This window comes from Synchiropus splendidus, chromosome 3 (genome assembly GCF_027744825.2).
Source record: "Synchiropus splendidus isolate RoL2022-P1 chromosome 3, RoL_Sspl_1.0, whole genome shotgun sequence".
Taxonomy (NCBI): domain Eukaryota; kingdom Metazoa; phylum Chordata; class Actinopteri; order Syngnathiformes; family Callionymidae; genus Synchiropus; species Synchiropus splendidus.
The window spans coordinates 35,944,061-35,961,418 of record NC_071336.1 but is presented as its reverse complement, the minus strand read 5'-3'; the positions used below and the strand labels follow the sequence as shown (position 1 = coordinate 35,961,418).

Genomic DNA, 17,358 nt, shown 5'->3' with positions numbered 1-17,358 from the left:
TGGCGCCACACCGGACTCACACTCGGAGCTGCACTGGCAGAACTTCTCGCAGAAGTTCTGCGCCGTCACGCAGGGGCAGGAGGAGTCGCAGGGCTGGCGCGGGTGGTCGCACGGCTGGTAGTTGTAGACGTGGTTGGAGGAGCCGTCTGTGGAGAGCAGGCAGAGTCAGAGCCTGAGTCCGAGCGCCGGCCGGCCACACACCTTTCTTCAGCTGGATCTTGCGGCAGTGCGTGGCCCACAGCCGGTGCTTCCTCTTCTTCTTGCGCGGCGGCGTGTCCTCGTCCTCGGCGGGCGCTCGGGCGATGATGCTGGACTCCTTCACTCGGAACTCGTACACCTGCAAGAAGACAGAGCTCTGGTTTGGTCCCATGGAGTGGGGGACGGGCGGCGGCGGTGCAGCAGCAGCAGCAGCACCTGTCTGCAGGTCTTGGTGGCGATGAGCCGCGCGATGGCACAGTAGTTGTCGTAGTAGGTTCCGATCAGAACGCGGAACAGCGAGGCCTCGGCGCCACTCCAGTCCACTGCCTCCGCCTCGCCGCTCAGCTTCATCTTCACCGGAGTCTGGCAGCGTGAGTTTCCTTCTGCGGTGGAGGACAGATGCGTTAGCCGGGCGCTAACGCCGCTAGCCGTTTGGTCATAAATTGAACATCAACGTTGTTTTTGCTTCACTACATGTTTTGACTAGTGTGCATCTTACTAGTAAGGCAAAGAGTGTCACATGTACGACTCGAGCTAAACAATGCTCACCAGTAGAACTGGTAGACATACAGAACGACGAGTCAACAATAGTTTGACTGGTGAAGTTCTTTGTGCTTGAGTGACTTGTACTACGAGCAGGCTACAAAAACAATCACGGGTACATTTTCAAGCTTGACTCGTAAGACTACTGAGACAAAACTGTCTCCTGGTCGATGTTGACTCATCAGCAGTAGTGCGTGAAGAAACTTCACCAGTCAAACTATTGTGTGTTCAGGGCAGGCTACTGTGGAAGTCACGAGGCGTTTCGAGTGGGCGGGGCCACACCCACCGGAGCTGCTGGTGTTGTCGTCCTTCTTGTCCTCGTCGTCCTTCTCGCCGTCCCGCTCCTCGTCCTTGCTGCCCTCACGCTCGCTGTCCGTGTCCTTGGTCTCGGAGGAGACGGTGGGCGTGCTGGGGCGGCTGCTGCCGTTGGGCAGACGCCCACGGCGGCGGCCCGCCGAGCGCTTGGATGGCGTCTTGGGACGTTCAGCGCCGCCTAGAGGCAAGTCGCCAGCCATCCCGTCCTGGAGGGACACAGCATTGAGAGGTGGTGCATGGCGGCGGCGGCGGTTGCGGCGGCTCACCTGCAGCAGGTACATGTAGCAGTCCAGGCCGCACGGCTTGCTGTCCACCAGGTTCTCCAGGTTCTTGCGCTTGTAGGTGTTGGGCGTGGCGTGGAAGGCTGGGGGGGGGCAGGAGGCAGGGTCAGCCAGGAGCAGCGGCGGCGGCCGACAGGAAGTCAACTCACGGTGCAGGAAGCAGTCGTATTTGAAGCAGCGGCGGCAGAAGAGCGTGTGGAAGGAGTGCAGGCTCTGCTCGCGCTGCACGGAGCGGGCGTGCGGCCCGTCGATGTTGGGCGTGCACTCGGGCGGCAGGGCGCCCGGCAGCTGCTGCTCCGTCAGCTCCTTGTACCTGCAGAGAGCCGCCAGAGATCAGGCGAGGTCAGAGGTCACGCGGCCGCGCCACTCACTTCTCCTTCAGCTCCTCGGTGGAACCCTTGTCCGGGAACATGGAGGAAATGGCCTCAAAGATCTTGTCGGAGGGGAACTTCCTGCCGCCGCCGTCACCGCCAAGCGCTCGACCTGCAGACGCCAAGAGCCAGGTCCTGAGACTGGGGCCCGGAGCAGGAGGTCCAGACTCACCCTCGGGGGCCGGGCGCTCCACGTCCATCTTGTAGTCCCGCTCTTCCTCCTCCTCGTCCTCCTCGTCCTCCTCCTCCTGGTCGCTGTACTGAGCCAGAGCGCCCACCAGCTCCACGAAGATCTCATCGTTGATGAAGCCGCACTCTGGGGGGAGAGTCGGCAGAGGTCAGGGACCCGGACAGACCCGGCCCGGGGCAGGGCGGCTCTCTCCTCAGACCCTGACACCACAGCTCAGTTGGCCGGGTTCTTCTCCATTGTGGTGCAGTGAGTGGAGGAGGCCACTAGAGGTCGGTGTCAGACCACAGAGGGAAGTGGGTCAGGCGCCCATGAATCTTGACCACAGTCAACAGCGTGGTCCTGAAAACCAACGTGCAGCCAGGCCTTCAGCTCGAGGGCGTCTAAACTGCAGAACGCCAGGCTGGACACAGCGAGGCTGGTGGTGAGGGAAAGAATCATTCGATTATTATGATTATTGTAATGAATGAGGGTCAGCCGAGTAAAACAGCCGCCCAAGGGAGCCCCGCATCTCACAGTGTTACCGTGGCAACAGTCACTGACTTCATGTCTGGTAACAATGCTTGTTTATCGGTAGTGTATTTTGGTACAAAGCAAGTTAATTGTCAGTCGTTGACATGGTGGGGGGCGGGGTTATGGGTTGGGGGCGGGGGTTTGGACGCCCTGTTTCTAGCTAAAAACCTGCGAGCATCATATTTCTTCAGTCCAAGAGAGACGGGTGTCGAAAGTGAGCTGCTTTGGCTCCAGCGGACTCACGGGCCCCGCAGGTCCCAAGACTGGAGGCTGGGCTGATAAACGCTGGCTGCTAACTGAAGCCGCTCAGACACTGCAAACTGTGGACGGGACTTCCTGTGGCACCTCACCCACGTACAGGAAATCCAGTCCAGGGTTTGCAGTGAGCTAGCAGAGCAGGTTTCTCCTGGAAACACGAAGCTCGCCATCTCGGCCTGCTGGGCAACGGACCCGGGTCAGCTGAGTGGACCTTGCTTGGTGCAGAGACACCTGCTGCTGACTCAGCGTTCTGGCTCACCTCGGTCTCCGTGGACTTTCCCGTCATAGTTCTTGATGAGCTCCTCGATGAAGGTTCCGTCCTGGTCCAGGATCTCGTCGCCCATGTAGGGGATGTTGTGCAGCACCGTCTCGTCTTCCACCTGACGCACACGCGAGGGGAGGGTCACACCACGCAATGTGCAACGAGGGAGCGGCTAAGCTGCACTTGGAGCTTCTGACTGGATTTGTGTGTGCGTCTCCACGGCAACGCACCATGAAGTTCTGCTGCAGCGGCGACCAGGAGTACATGACCGGCACCGACGCCACGGCGTTGAGCGTCTTCAGCGGGATGACCTGCCGGGGGAACTCGGAGAAGCAGCTGTCCACGGTGCACTGTGGGGAGGCAGGCGGTCACTAACACGGCCGGGGGAGGGGCAGGGCGGGACCACCCACCTCTCGCGTTCCTCGCAGCGAGCCCACCGACGTCATGATGTGGGCCGGCTGGATCCTCCGGGTCTTCCACTCCTGGTTCAGGATGTCGGTGCGCTCCATGATCTTCATGCGGTTGGTGTTGAACATGCTCTGTGGAGGGTTACACCAGCCGGGGGCAGTCAGGAGAGACCGACCGCACCACGCTAATGCTAATGCTAACAACACCGGAGCGCCACACACCACAAAGAGTTCAAGGTCTGCCATCGCTTCAGACTTTAACTCATGATCGATGATATTCCTCATGGCTGAGTCTTCACAGTAATTACCAATGGTGCGACAAAAAAACGAATCACAAAAGCACAGATCATAAGATGGTTATTACATGAAAATGATCATTACGACGATGGCCTCTGCAGGCAGCATGTTGGTGACCCCTGCTGGAGACTATTCAAGTGATATTGTCACAAAACAGTGAGAAACGGAGCCACCTCTTCAACTGTACTGGGGTGCAGCGCCCACGTTTCACGCGGTGTGTGTGTGTGTGTGTGTGTGTGGCTGCCAGATGTGAATGTGGAGCTCGACTAGTCAGGACCCTCACACGCACCTTGACCTCGCCGGCCCGTCTGAAGCGCTTGAGCTGCCGCAGCTTCATGTACTCAGACTTGACCCTCTTCTTCCAGCAGGCCGGGCCTTTCTCCGAGCGCTTCCCAGTCAGCACCATGGTGGACCTGCGGGCCAAGAGGAAACATCAGTGGAGCAGTCTGCTAAGGAGGTGGTGACACAAGGTCTGGCTCTCCAGCTGAAGGGGACCACGGCAGCAGCATCAGATCCAACACTAGTTCTGATTCTCACACTTCCTGTCTGTCACGTGTCAGGAGAGCCACAGCTCCCAGCTCCTCATGAGTCCGTGACCCTGAAGCTGCTTATCCGAGCTCTCCTCCCGGAGGTCCACCACGCCTACCACGTGACAGCACCTCTGGCGGGTTCCAAATGTGCCCAACAGTCGGAGAACAACAACAACACGAGCGCGAGCTAACAAAAGACCCCACAAAGAAGCAACGACATCCGGCCGAGTGTCCGCTCCTCCTCGGGACACTCACCTATGCGGCAGGCAGGCTCCTCAGCCACCGGTGTGTTCGCACGCTGAGGCGTGGTTCGGACCCAAACTCCTCTTTGTGTCGAGGATTAGCCCGCTAGCGTGTTCCGGCTAGCTCCGAGGCTAGCTAGCGCCTAGCCGCGGAGGAGGGGCTTCTCCGAGCCGCAGCCGGAGACACCGTGCTCCGGGCCGCTGAGCGTCAGACACCCGGAGAGCGCAGGAAGATCCGGACGGCAGCTTGTTCCTCCGGCAGCTTCGGTTCGGTTCGGCAGCTGGAACTCTAGTGCTGTTCGTCATTCAAACTCTCACCGCCCACTGCGACTGCGCAGAGCTCTGAGGCGCCAAACGTTCTGACCAATCGCAGAGTGCGTCGCACGGTTCCAGGAGGACGGCGCCTCGTCGTTGGCTGTTCCTCCGCAGGCGTCCGCCTATAGGAGCGAGAGCCTGACCCGCGAGCTCGTCAGCGCATCTCAGGATGGTAGGGGAAGGTCCCGCCTTCCGATTGGGGCAGACAGGTGAAATAAACAGCAGAGTGTTCCGAGCCAAATTTGAGAGGGGTTATGGGTAGGGGAGTCATTCTAGCCAATCTGAGGAGAGGGAGGCGGGTCCTTCCCCTACCATCCTACGACTCGCGATCCGCGACGTGCCACTCTTTGTTCTCCACGCTGTCCGGTGATTGACAGCAGAGGACCGGGCAAGTGCTGCTGCTGCTGCCACACAGAGCTCCTGCTCTGCTGGAGCTCACAGAGACATCATCAGCGCAGCAGGTGTCAGCGGTTCTTCTGAGTCGAACCTTTGGTCTGGACTGACCACCTCCACGTGCTGTCACCTGAGCTGAGGCCTCCTCAGACTGGCCCAGGGAACCTGTTGTCACATGACCAATGGAGATGGAAGCAAACCTGTGTCACCGAAGCAGAGAACAGAAGCTGCTCTGAAGCCATTCACGCAGACTTTTCCCTTTGAATTTTGATCATGAGGCGGTCCATTCCCTGGAGCTATTCAATGACCATGTCTACTTTATTTGACAGTCAAGAGTGGGTTAGGTGCTTGAAGGGAGGGCTCTGGAAGTTTTTCTCGACACAAACAAAGCAAGAATTTCAGAGGACTCCCAGCACCGGAAGACGCCGAACTCGGCTGTGACGTCACTCCCAGCTCTGACTCCACACTCCCGGGGCAACAGGGCCGCAGCATCAGTACCGCGAGAGCACAGCTGGCTACGGATCCGGCCGTGTCGCTGGGGTGCGTGGCGAGGCAACACCGGGACCGTTTCATGAGCCAAGTCAACCTTCCAGGTCGATCGATCTTCCCTCAAGATGAGGCGATGAATTCGTGTCTACTTTGACTTTTCAGAAGCAAACATACTGTTATAAAGTGCACGCGCAAATTCTGGATTCTAGAGTCCGGTGTGCCGGTACCGTTTCTGGCCCAGGACCATCGCTCACACCAGTAGTTGCGGACGGACAGGAACCAGCCGCTGTTGGCGCCACTAACCAAAGTCAACACGATCAACGCAGAAACCCGAAGTGACGCGCTGCAACACAACAGTGTTCACCACGAAGCCACAGGAAACGAAAGCGTTTTTAGCACTTACAGCGAGGTGAACCCGCGAAAACAGCAGCTCCCGCCAGGGTCGACGAGTTTGCTAAGGCCCGCCCTCCTCGGCGGCTATTGGCTCACTCGTGATGCGTTCAAGGCTTACAAAACACATGACGCGCTGCAGGACGCTTTTTAAACGATTTATTTGACAGATCAAGTATAAAATGCCATACAATTCATCACGGACATTTTGAACAGAATTTTACACACATACCAAGTTAATGCCAAAGAAACAAAAGAAAAAAAAAACATCAAACGTAAGGAGCTCCTGAGAAAGAAAGGAAGGAAACAAGACACCCGAGAAGATTTACAATGTCGGTCACATGAACATGAAGATACCAAAGCCCGAAGAGACGTGAAATCATCGCTTCCGACGCATGATGAGCAGTGGTGTTTTACAGTGAGGAATGAGGAGAATAAGCAGCAGGTGAGGCGCAAACAAGCTCAGCCGGCGAGTGGCGCTTCATGAAATGGGAAACGGTCGTGACCTTTCCTTAACTCGACTCCGGGTTTCCTTCCGCACAAATGTCAGCAGTTATAAACAAGTGACCAACAATTCACGCTTCAACTTTGTGTTTATGAGTGACGTCAGCTGCGTGTTCTCGCGAGAAGTGGGACCGCCTCTTGTTTATGTGAACCTGCAGCTTCGCCGCGACTCGGACGCCGCGTTGACCAGTCCGAGCCGAGCTCACCTGGCCGCGTCCCAGGGCGGACATCGATCCTGCTCCCGGGCCCCTGCGGCACCTGTGTCGGCGCCGAGGCCGCGGCGGGAGCGCAGAGCTCCGGAGCGGGGAGCGGCCTGCTCCCGCACCCGCATCCTGCTGCAGCTGTGGCGGCCAACGTCGCCTGCTCGCCCCGCTGCTGACGTCAGGACACCCGGCCCGGCCCCTCGCGACGAACCGAGTCTGAGCCGAACCTCGGTCCCGACCCGACTGGTGCCGCCGGAGCGAGTCGGAACCGGAGCGGCCTGTCGGCTGCGCGCGGACGATGACTCGGTGCCGGACCGGACTCGCACCGACGTGAGAGCCGACGATGGGAGTATCGCGGTGCAAGCCGCGCGGCAGAGGCTGCTAGTGAGGCGCGCTCTGTTCAGCCGAAGCTCGGACCTCCCTCCCCTCCAAGTGTCGCCCCTCGACTGTGTGGTGCCGGGTCGTCAGGCGTCTGAGATGAACCCGGTGAACGCGACCTCTCTCTACGTGTCCGCGAGCCGCTCGGCGCTGCAGTGCGACCCCGCTGACCCCCGAGCCCTGGCCGAGCTCTGCAAGCTGCTGCCCTTCTTCCGCCAGTCCGTGTCGTGTCTGGTGTGCGGTGAGTGCTCACCTGCGCAGGTGCTGCCTTCAGGGCCAGGCTTCTGTAGCTGCCTCCAGTAAACAGCAGGGCTGGAGCTGAGTTAACTGGCCGTTCAAGTGCATCCAACATTTGTGTCTCTTCTGAATGTAACTGGAAGAAAGACCTGGCCCTCAAGTTTACAACGCTGTTGGCCGCCATGTTTGTTTCACGGCGTGATCTGGCTGTTGCTTGTCTTCCATAAAAATATCTCCAAGGAAGTGAACAAAACTGTTGACACCTAGATCTTAGTCAGGGGAAGAATCATTATACACATATATATATATATATTTTGTTGTCATGAGTCAGGGTCAACTGAGTCAAACAGCTGCCCAGGAGACTCCTGCATCTGAGAGTGTTACCGTGGCAACAGCTGCTGAGTTCATCTCAGTTGACCATGACTTGATGTTTGTCTTTATAGAAAGTTGTGTTGCACAAGTAGATGTTTACGGCTTGTTTTTTACAAAGCAAGTTGCCGAGCCAATCCTGGCTCAAAGCCTGGTCACCGTATGAGGTGAGGTTGTCGGCCCCAGCTGTGGTGTGGTCTACAGTAACTGCTCCACTGTTCAAAGCTCATCTACGTGTGCATCACAGACTCGTCGCTCCAGTGTGTGTGTGTGTGTGTGGAGCACGCGTGGTGCGTGAGAGCGCGCGTGTGTGAGCGTGTTGCTGTGTGTGAGTGAACGGAGCCCGGCGCTCTCCCTCCTGCAGCTGCTCCTCACCGAGCCTCAGGAAGCTTCTCTGCAGAGTGAAAGAGCAGTTTGTTGAGTGTGGAAGTGTGTGTGAGCACGTTGATGTGAGGACCAATCTCAGTCTGTCTTCCGGCCCCACAGGGAACCTGCTGCAGGAGCCCGTGGCCCCGGTGGACTCCTCGTGCCAGCACTCCGTGTGCCGCGGCTGCAGGGGCCAGCGGATGCAGCTGAAGCCGTCCTGCAGCTGGTGCAAGGACCAGTCCGGCTTCCAGGAGAACCGGCAGCTGTCTCTGCTGGTGCGCTGCTACAGGACGCTGTGCCGCTACATCACGCAGTCGCCGCTGGCCCCGCACGTGGCCAGCGCCGCCTGCAGCTCGCCGGACCTCCAGGCCGTCCTGGACGAGGGTCTGGGAGCCGCCGCCGAGGACCAGCCGCACGGCTCGGAGGAGAGCCGGGCCCCGGATGAGCCGGCTCTGAACGGACTTCACGACTGCAACGGCGTGCTGGGCCCGGAGGGGGGCTTCACCCAGGAGGTCCCGCTGTGCGTCAGGGCCGCCCTCGGCGAGGAGCTGAAGCACGGCGGCGGGCCGCTGCTGCTGAGCGTGGAGGAGGTGCTCAGGACTCTGGACACCGAGCCCGAGCCCGACCCGGCAACTCCGCCCGCCTTCCCTGGGCCTCGCTGCCCCCCGCTGACCTCCTCCAGCCAGCTGTCCAAGTCCACGGCCCCTGAGCTCGGTTCCCCTCAGCCCCTCCCTCGTGGCGCCCGGACCCCGCCCCCTCCCCGCTGCCACCGGAAGCGGTCCCGCTCGGAGAGTGACAGCGAGAAGGTGCAGCCCCTCCCCATTTCCAGCCTCCTACAGGGCTCCTCCCCCGTCCTCACCCACCCACAGGATCCAAAGTTCCCAGCCCCCTCGCAGCGCCCTCACCTGGCCCCGGTACCGAACGGCGGCTGCCCCAAGGTGGGAAAGACTGTCCTCATCTCCAGCAAGAACCTCAAGAAGACTGTGGAGCACCATGGTGGCGCCAAGAAGGTTTGTGCTAAGGCCCGGCCAGGTGGCGCCAAGCCCCGCCCCCAGTCACATGAGCGGCTCCTCCCTCACGCGCTGACTCACCCCCCCAGTCCCTCGAAGCCTCAGTACAAGAAGCCGGTGGAGAAGAAGGGCTGCAAGTGCGGCCGAGCCACACAGAACCCCTCGGTGTTGACCTGCAGGGGGCAGCGCTGCCCCTGCTACTCCAACCGCAAGGTAAGAACTGACTCCTCTTCATGTTCCCCATGACTCAACTGTGTGAATGTGCGTCAAAACCAGACTGAAAGGCCTTGCATGAGTTAAAAACTGAAGAAAAACTCCCTCCTAGTTTTCATGAACCACACAAGAAGAAGCGCAACACCTTTCTGCCGACTGGAGTCAGGTGCTGCCCCCCGGTGGCTGGAGGCGGCAGGTTTCAGGGTGTCAGCCACATGTGATCTGTTTATTATCGCGAATGCGATGAAGACTAGGAAGTCTGCAAAAAGCTCAAAACGTCCTGAATTTGCGTGAGAGTCGCAGAAGTGCGGCAATCTCGGATCCGGCTCCATTGAAAATACATTGACGAGGAGCCGCTGCGGCTCAAAAATTGCAGCAAAGTTACTCATTTTCAACTCGCCATCCTGGACAAACCGTAGACTGTTGACACGTGGAATTCGACTCGGTTACAGACGAAAGCCTCGGGATTCTCTCTGTGTGCTCAGTTTTCGGCTATCTACCTACAGTTTCCGAGAGACCGAAACTGGGAGTGGGTAACTTGGCGCGCTGAGGCAGAAGGACGCAGCACTTTTGCCTTTCATTGTGTGGGAGCAGGAGGGGGGCGTTGCCATGGGGACGGAGCTGCAGAGTAGGGGAAAGGTCACAGCCTGCTCAGACTGCAGCCACAGACACCGGGGCCGTAGCTCGACCATCTTTTGAGCTGTGGACCAAAGACGGATGTGTTTTTCTGGGCCGACTGTGGCGTAGTGATGTGACCTGGCCATTTTGTCCACAGGCATGTCTGGACTGCATCTGCCGCGGCTGCCAGAACTCGTACATGGCCAACGGCGAGAAGAAGCTGGAGGCCTTCGCCGTCCCAGAGAAGGCTCTGGAGCAGACGCGGCTCACGCTGGGCATCAACCTCACCAGCATCGCCGCTGCCGCCCTCCGCAGCCCGTCCTCAGCCTCACCGGCCAGCGCCCTCCTCAACGTCGCCGCGGCGAGCGGCCCGCCCGTCGCGCCCTCCTTCCTGTCGGGGGCGGGGCACGACGGCTTCGAGGATTCTCTGGAGATGAGGTTCGATTGTTGATGCCGCCACATTCCCGCTGGCTCTGACTCCGAGTGCCAAACACAGGCAGCTACAGTGACGGGCGGAGGGTGGCGCCGCCTGCTGGCGAACCAGCCCCGGCTTCTGGACGCAGCGACGGAGGCGCTCGATCCGGTTCTGCCGACAGGCGCGTGTGTGAGTGTGTGTGTCCGAGTCTGAGAGGTCGTAGCTGTTAACGTCACTTCCTATTTGAGTGTCAGAGTGGGTGGAGCTTCAGTCGACAGGCGTCGCTCAGATGTCCTGACTCCAACCAACCTGCTGCAGGTGTGTGAGTGTGTGTCCCAGTCTGAGAGGTCGTGGCTGTAATTCATATCAAGGTGTTTTGTTAACGTCACTTCCTGTTGGAGTGTCAGAGTGGGCGGAGCTTCAGACCTGCCAAGCTGCTGCAGGTGTGTGCAGGTGTGTGTGAGAGATAGTTGTGACCTGTGGGTCGGTCCAGATGCTTCTACATTCCGCTTCAGGTCCGAGTTCATACAGACAACTTCATTTACTCACACGTTTGTCTTCCTGTCTCAGTGAGGACCATTGACATACATTAACATCACCCTTTCCCCAGCCTCCTCCTCCCTCTCTGAACCTAAACCCTCCAACTGAGGCCAGGTGAGCAGCTGCCACGAGGTCCTCGCTCTGTGGGTTAGAAACTCACACAGGTCCTCACAAAGATAATGTAATGCACACACACACTCAGCTGACTGAAGAGCAGCGCCTCCTGCTCCAACCACCGTCTCAGTTCCAGGTGCAGCTGGACAAGACAGCTCCAACAGGCTCTTCACACTCTCTTGTCACAGGAGCAGAAGTGACGTCAGTGGACTTGTATTGTTGCCCTTGTGGGGACCTGTAGCCTCACGAGCTTCCATCTGATCCTGCGGCTGGGGAAAGGGTGATGGCCAGGAGAGCTCCCCACAAGGACAGAGAGGCAAGTGTGTGTGTGTGCGCGTGTCAGGTGAACTGAGGAGAGCAGTCGCTGAAGCTTCACTCACTCCTGAAGGGAAACACGTGCTGCTAAACACCAGACTTAACATCTGCAGTATTTATTGTTCAGACCTGTGTGCGTGTGTGTGTGTTCCTGCGGGGCATTTCAGAACCTGTAAAATATCTGTAACATATTTCCACCAAATGAAAAGGTAAAACACGTGACCGAGTGTTGACGGTTATTGTCCGCGCGCGCGTGAGCGTCCGTGCAGCAGGGGGCGCCACAGCCGAGCGTGTCTCAGCCTGGAACCGAGCCTCGTGCGAACACGTTCAGACGATGAACAAGGAAGCTGAGCGTGGAAAGTGGGCGGAATGCGACCAGCCACCCGTCAAACCAAGGCTCAACTCAGTGGCGTGGTCGAACAGCCACTCGAGCGTGCGGGGTTGAACCGCACGTATTCACTTGTTTGCGTCTGCGCAGTAGAATCACAGAATATCCACGTATGACAACAAAGATTTATTGGACATATTTACACACAAAACATATTTACATTCACTTTTAATTGAGGTGTGTGGACTCAGTGGTGCTAGCTGGCGCGGCGCGGCGGCTGGGCCGCGTCTCGGGGTCACTGCAGTGGCTTCCACATTCCACTGAACCTTGACACCACACTTTTTTTTTTTCAAACTCAAATTTAGATAATATTGACACCTTTATTTACACACACTTCCAGACACACACACACACACACACCAGTGTAGTCCAAGAATCGGTGGCAACAAACTCATCGCTTCCTGTTTCAAGTCTCAGAGGTGAGAGAACGTCAGCGCCCCCTAGCTGATGAGAAAGGCTCCAAAAAAGCTGCTCTTCTCGTCCATGTCCACTGCAGAGGCGTTGGTCACCGTGACAAACAGACGGTCGCCTACACTGAGAGGGAACAGTCCCCCCTGGTGGGCGGAGTGCAGAGAGAACTGGGAGCCACGGGACCAGCAGGAGGTTCGGCTCGTCTTCATCAGCAGGAAGGGATCTCTGTATGAGCTCACCTGGTGAGAGAGAAGGGCTTGGTGTCGTCACGGTGACCAGTGCGTGAGTGATGTGTTAGCGTTGTCACAGTGACCAGCACCTGAGTGATGTGTTAGCGTAGTTGTGGTGACCAGCGTGTGAGTGATGTGTTAGCGTAGTTGTGGTGACCAGCGCGTGAGTGATGTGTTAGCGTAGTTGTGGTGACCAGCGCGTGAGTGATGTGTTAGCGTTGTCACGGTGACCAGCGCCTGAGTGATGTGTTAGCATCGTCACAGTGACCAGCGCGTGAGTGATGTGTTAGCGTAGTTGTGGTGACCAGCGTGTGAGTGATGTGTTAGCGTAGTTGTGGTGACCAGCGCGTGAGTGATGTGTTAGCGTCGTCACGGTGACCAGCGCGTGAGTGATGTGTTAGCGTCGTCACAGTGACCAGCACCTGAGTGATGTGTTAGCGTTGTCACGGTGACCAGCGCGTGAGTGATGTTAGTATCGTCACGGTGACCAGCGCGTGAGTGATGTGTTAGCGTCGTCACAGTGACCAGCGCGTGAGTGATGTGTTAGCGTTGTCACAGTGACCAGCGCGTGAGTGATGTGTTAGCGTTGTCACGGTGACCAGCGCGTGAGTGATGTGTTAGCGTTGTCACGGTGACCAGCGCGTGAGTGATGTTTTAGCGTAGTTGTGGTGACCAGCGTGTGAGTGATGTGTTAGCGTAGTTGTGGTGACCAGCGCGTGAGTGATGTTAGCGTCGTCACGGTGACCAGCGCGTGAGTGATGTTAGTATCGTCAAGGTGACCAGCGCGTGAGTGATGTGTTAGCGTAGTTGTGGTGACCAGCGCGTGAGTGATGTGTTAGCGTCGTCACAGTGACCAGCGCCTGAGTGATGTGTTAGCGTTGTCACGGTGACCAGCGCGTGAGTGATGTGTTAGCATAGTTGTGGTGACCAGCGCGTGAGTGATGTGTTGGCGTCGTCACAGTGACCAGCACCTGAGTGATGTGTTAGCGTCGTTACGGTGACCAGCGCATGAGTGATGTTAGCATCGTCACGGTGACCAGCGCGTGAGTGATGTGTTTGCGTAGTTGTGGTGACCAGCGTGTGAGTGATGTGTTAGCGTAGTTGTGGTGACCAGCGTGTGAGTGATGTGTTAGCGTAGTTGTGGTGACCAGCGCGTGAGTGATGTGTTAGCGTAGTTGTGGTGACCAGCGCGTGAGTGATGTTAGCATCGTCACAGTGACCAGCGCGTGAGTGATGTGTTAGTGTAGTTGTAGTGACCAGCGCGTGAGTGATGTGTTGGCGTAGTTGTGGTGACCAGCGCGTGAGTGATGTGTTAGCGTAGTTGTGGTGACCAGCGCGTGAGTGATGTGTTAGCGTAGTTGTGGTGACCAGCGCATGAGTGAGGTGTTAGCGTCGTCACGGTGACCAGTGCGTGAGTGATGTGTTAGCGTAGTTGTGGTGACCAGCGCGTGAGTGATGTGTTAGCGTAGTTGTGGTGACCAGTGCGTGAGTGATGTGTTAGCGTAGTTGTGGTGACCAGCGCGTGAGTGATGTGTTAGCGTCGTCACGGTGACCAGTGCGTGAGTGATGTGTTAGCGTAGTTGTGGTGACCAGCGCATGAGTGAGGTGTTAGCGTCGTCACGGTGACCAGTGCGTGAGTGATGTGTTAGCGTAGTTGTGGTGACCAGCGCGTGAGTGATGTGTTAGCGTAGTTGTGGTGACCAGTGCGTGAGTGATGTGTTAGCGTAGTTGTGGTGACCAGCGCGTGAGTGATGTGTTAGCGTAGTTGTGGTGACCAGTGCGTGAGTGATGTGTTAGCGTAGATGTGGTGACCAGCGCGTGAGTGATGTCTTAGCGTCGTCACCTTCTTGTAGATGTACTGCAGCAGGGGTCGTCCTCGGTCCTCGCCGTCCTCACCGCTCTCGCTCTCGGGCGCCTGCGTGTGTCTGAAGTACGTCTGGGCGTAGACGTAGTAGAGCCCGGGCTGCGACACCACCAGCTCGCCGTCTACCAGCCGGACGTCCTGCAGGAAGGCCAGACCCTTCTGACCCTCCCACCATGAGATCTTCTGACCCTGAATGCGTCGACCCGACGGCGCCGGTGCTGATGACATCAGAGGTGAAGTCAGGATTGGACCTCACGACCTCGGGCAGGAAGTGACATCAACCATGTGTGAGAATGGAATGCTACTCACCCCCTCCTCTCCCTCCCCCTCCCCCTTCCTCCCGCTCCAGTCGGGGCACAACATGTCCGGTTACATGGGCGGCGACTTTAGGGCGAGCTGAGGCCTTTTCGTCCAGCACAAGCGAGGGCAGCACCCGCGACACCTCATCTGAACACAAGAACATTCGCCGCTGGTGAACTTCCTCGAGGACCAAGCGGTTTCCACGGCGACGTCTTTACCTCTGACGGCGGACGAGATCAGTCTCTGGTGGCGCTGCGACAAACTCTGCGCGACAAAGACAGACTGAGACCAGGGAAACTTCCAAGTCACTGGGTTCCAGTCTGCCTCAGAGTCCTGGCTCAGGTGGGCCATGTGTTTGGGATGTCCTCACAAGGACAGACAGGCATGTGTGTGTGTGGCTACATTCCTGTGCTGACTAGAGCGAGCTGGATCAAGTCTCCTCCGTGAAAGGCGTCTTTGTGAGTGTGCAGTGGAGTCGACAGACGCTCTTCCTCCTCCTCCTCCTCCTCCTCCTCTGATGACACACCTGAGCGTAACTGTGTGAAACTTCCTGCTGCGCTCTACATGGCTCGACCCTGGTGCAGCCCTCAGCTCTGGTGACGACTGACTTCAGTCAGCAGGTGGAGGAAGAGCTGAGCCAGAAGGCAACGCTGGGCTCCTCCTCTCACCTGGGCTCACGACCCAGCCAAGCAGAGCTTCTCTGTCTGGACTCTCTCGGCTCGGCTAAGAGAGAGGGCAGTCTGGAGCTCTGCCCCTCAGCTGCTGCCCCCTCGACCCCAGCTGAGGGTCACGTGTGGTCGGGGTCCTGAGGAGCGTCAGACTCACCAGCCAGCAGGGGCGGAGCCTGCCACGTTACCTTTTCGATGAGCAGGTGAAGCTGCTGCGTCACCTGCCAGCAGGGGTCGCTGCGTGCTGCGCTGAGACTCTGCAGGTCGCCGCTGGTCAGACAGGAAACGCTGCTGCGTGCAAACGTCTCCTTCATCTGCAGAAACACAGCAGCGGCCGGTGAGAGCAGGACACTGCTGCAGGTCATTCCCTTCAGGAAGGCTTTTACTCTGAAGGACCGGAGTGCACAGGAAGTTGGACGGCGCCTGGTTTGCGTTGTGTCCGCTTACCTGGTCACATGCTTGATAGCATGCTAATGCTAAAGTGAGAAGTACGTTAGGTTGACTGCCGTGCAAGGCTAACCGATTGTTTTATTAATGCTATGCTAACTGCTGTTGCTCAGCTCAATGTTAAGTTGATGCTACGCTAACCGAAGATGGCGACGTCCACGATAGCGATTCGAACTTCTTGACAAACATGGGTTTGAACTGGCTGCAGGAAGAGGAAACACACGTTTGCGTCATGTGTTTGTTTCTGCGTCCTGGGTCTCATTCGCGGCAGACTTCTCCGTCCTGTTTACGCTCGGGGGAAGCCATCTTGGATTGTGAGCTTGGGCCGGTGAGCTGGGAGCCTCCCGCGTCTGGTGACTGGACCACACCAAAAGTGTTGAGTCAGCTGATGCCAAGTGCTGTGCTCAGCGTGAAGATGAGGGAGGCCAGGTCCAGTCACTGGCCCTGGATGGCTTGCTCTCATCGAACACGTCTCCCCTCCACTGCCTCACTGTGACCTGATGGGACCTGCCTGACCACGGCCCTCAGTGAGGTTTGAACGGGCTGCCAACCATCAAGTACGTGTCGGATTTGATGGTGTGAGGAGGGCCCTCATGCCGCGATGATGAAACTCTTCAGAGGGAGTCGGGTCTGAGCGCCGTCAGAACCAGCTCCACCGCCAAGCGGTCACATGACCCACTTCAAAGGCCGCGCTGGCTCCAGAAGTTGTTTTCGTGTTCTTGCGTCACGCTGTGATCATCAACGTCTGTCACAACTGATCCGCCGTGAAACACATACACACCACTGACACAGCCACGGCCATCCAGAGATCAGAACCAGAACCAGGGGCGGGTCCAGCCACCCGACCCTGCGACCTCTCTCTATAGAAGACATCAGCGCTCAACACTGAGGCTCTGGGGACACACTCACTCTCTCACACACAGGTTTGTCTCTCTCTATCCTTGTGAGGACCTCTCCTGACCCTAAGCTGAACCAGGACTCGGTACCAGACTGAGACCCAGTGAGAATGACTCGGTCATTTGGAAGGTTTCACTCTCAAATTGAGGCTTGACCTTCTGTGGTCCAGTGAAATGGGCCCCACAAAGTCTTACAGTCCTCATGAGGACCATACTTTGTAAAGACTTGGTCCCCACAAAGGAGTATAAACAAGGGCGCACACACACTCTGAACCAGAACTACTTTTTACCGCTCTAAACTTTGTGAGGACGGGCCCAGATCTCCTCACAAGGCGGAGGCTTGTCAAGCCTCGGTCCTCTCAAGTCTGGCCCAACATGCCCACGCACGCTCTTCCAGCGGCTGCCGAGGGTCGGAGCACACGCCTGTCGCTCCAAGGTTCTGACTCGGTTCGCAGGAGCAGCGGCGTGCACCGCAGACGGAGGCGCTGACGGCGAGTTTCGGAACCGAAACCGAACTTTGATCCTTTCGGCTTCCTGGTGATCGCTCGTATTCAAGGTGCGCGAGACGGAAACGAGGGCTCCCAGAACGCACCACCGTTGCGTTCAAGCCGCGGTGGTGATTTTGAAAAACGGACGCGCGCTCCCGCGTGCTCCGAATGCGATGCGTGTGCGCGCGCGCTCACCGAGTTGAGGCTGTTGGTGAAGTGCAGGACCGTGATGGTCACCACCACCGTCTGCAGCAGGACCGCCAGCAGCAGCAGAAGGCCGAGCTTCGGAGCGGAGCCGGTCATGACGACAGGCCGCCAGCCCGGAGCGGCGCGCGACCAGAACCAGCGCAGAAGCGGACGTCCACAGCTCGAACAATGGCTGAGCACTGACTT

The 17,358-nt window shown here is 58.0% G+C and overlaps 3 protein-coding genes across 6 annotated transcripts in view; 1 reads left to right on the top strand and 2 right to left on the bottom strand.

The window, feature by feature from the left end:
• The window catches only part of ezh2 (enhancer of zeste 2 polycomb repressive complex 2 subunit), a 7,340-nt gene extending 1,276 nt beyond the window's left edge, over positions 1 to 6,064 (bottom strand). Inside the window, exons 1-12 of one of the 4 annotated variants that reach the window (XM_053858711.1) lie at positions 4,418 to 4,743; positions 3,922 to 4,045; positions 3,339 to 3,467; positions 3,159 to 3,278; positions 2,926 to 3,046; positions 1,709 to 2,024; positions 1,487 to 1,650; positions 1,323 to 1,420; positions 1,028 to 1,262; positions 415 to 581; positions 202 to 337; positions 21 to 146 (exon numbers count right to left, since the gene is read on the bottom strand). In XM_053858711.1, coding sequence (XP_053714686.1) covers positions 21 to 146; positions 202 to 337; positions 415 to 581; positions 1,028 to 1,262; positions 1,323 to 1,420; positions 1,487 to 1,650; positions 1,709 to 2,024; positions 2,926 to 3,046; positions 3,159 to 3,278; positions 3,339 to 3,467; positions 3,922 to 4,038 — 1,729 coding nt within the window. In that variant the 5' untranslated portion in view covers positions 4,039 to 4,045; positions 4,418 to 4,743. Of the gene's footprint in view, positions 1 to 20; positions 147 to 201; positions 338 to 414; positions 582 to 1,027; positions 1,421 to 1,486; positions 1,651 to 1,708; positions 2,025 to 2,925; positions 3,047 to 3,158; positions 3,279 to 3,338; positions 3,468 to 3,921; positions 4,046 to 4,417; positions 4,744 to 6,004 lie in introns of those variants that run through there. The other 3 variants (XM_053858712.1, XM_053858710.1, XM_053858709.1) reach the window with 3 other exon arrangements.
• Positions 5,762 to 12,511, top strand: msl2b (MSL complex subunit 2b). Its single transcript, XM_053858718.1, has 3 exons — positions 5,762 to 7,317; positions 8,169 to 9,271; positions 10,047 to 12,511. The coding sequence occupies exons 1-3, from the start codon at positions 6,480 to 6,482 to the stop codon at positions 10,338 to 10,340; spliced, it is 2,235 nt and encodes a 744-aa protein (XP_053714693.1). The 5' UTR covers positions 5,762 to 6,479; the 3' UTR covers positions 10,341 to 12,511.
• On the bottom strand, positions 11,781 to 17,358 carry tnfsf10 (TNF superfamily member 10). The gene is made up of 6 exons (XM_053858766.1): positions 17,161 to 17,358; positions 15,323 to 15,448; positions 14,685 to 14,730; positions 14,476 to 14,613; positions 14,146 to 14,384; positions 11,781 to 12,311 (listed from the first exon to the last, which is right to left on the bottom strand). The coding sequence occupies exons 1-6, from the start codon at positions 17,266 to 17,268 to the stop codon at positions 12,102 to 12,104; spliced, it is 867 nt and encodes a 288-aa protein (XP_053714741.1). The 5' UTR covers positions 17,269 to 17,358; the 3' UTR covers positions 11,781 to 12,101.

Bases quoted from the DNA above. Each gene is read 5' to 3' on its own strand.
- msl2b (XM_053858718.1), top strand. From the start codon at position 6,480: ATGGGAAACGGTCGTGACCTTTCCTTAACTCGACTCCGGGTTTCCTTC. The intron at 7,318-8,168 runs GTGAGTGCTCAC...CCGGCCCCACAG, and splicing joins CGTGTCGTGTCTGGTGTGCG to GGAACCTGCTGCAGGAGCCC. The intron at 9,272-10,046 runs GTAAGAACTGAC...TTTTGTCCACAG, and splicing joins CCTGCTACTCCAACCGCAAG to GCATGTCTGGACTGCATCTG.
- tnfsf10 (XM_053858766.1), bottom strand. From the start codon at position 17,268: ATGACCGGCTCCGCTCCGAAGCTCGGCCTTCTGCTGCTGCTGGCGGTC. The intron at 14,731-15,322 runs GTAACGTGGCAG...TTTGTCGCGCAG, and splicing joins TTCACCTGCTCATCGAAAAG to AGTTTGTCGCAGCGCCACCA. The intron at 12,312-14,145 runs GTGACGACGCTA...CTCTCTCACCAG, and splicing joins TGCAGTACATCTACAAGAAG to GTGAGCTCATACAGAGATCC.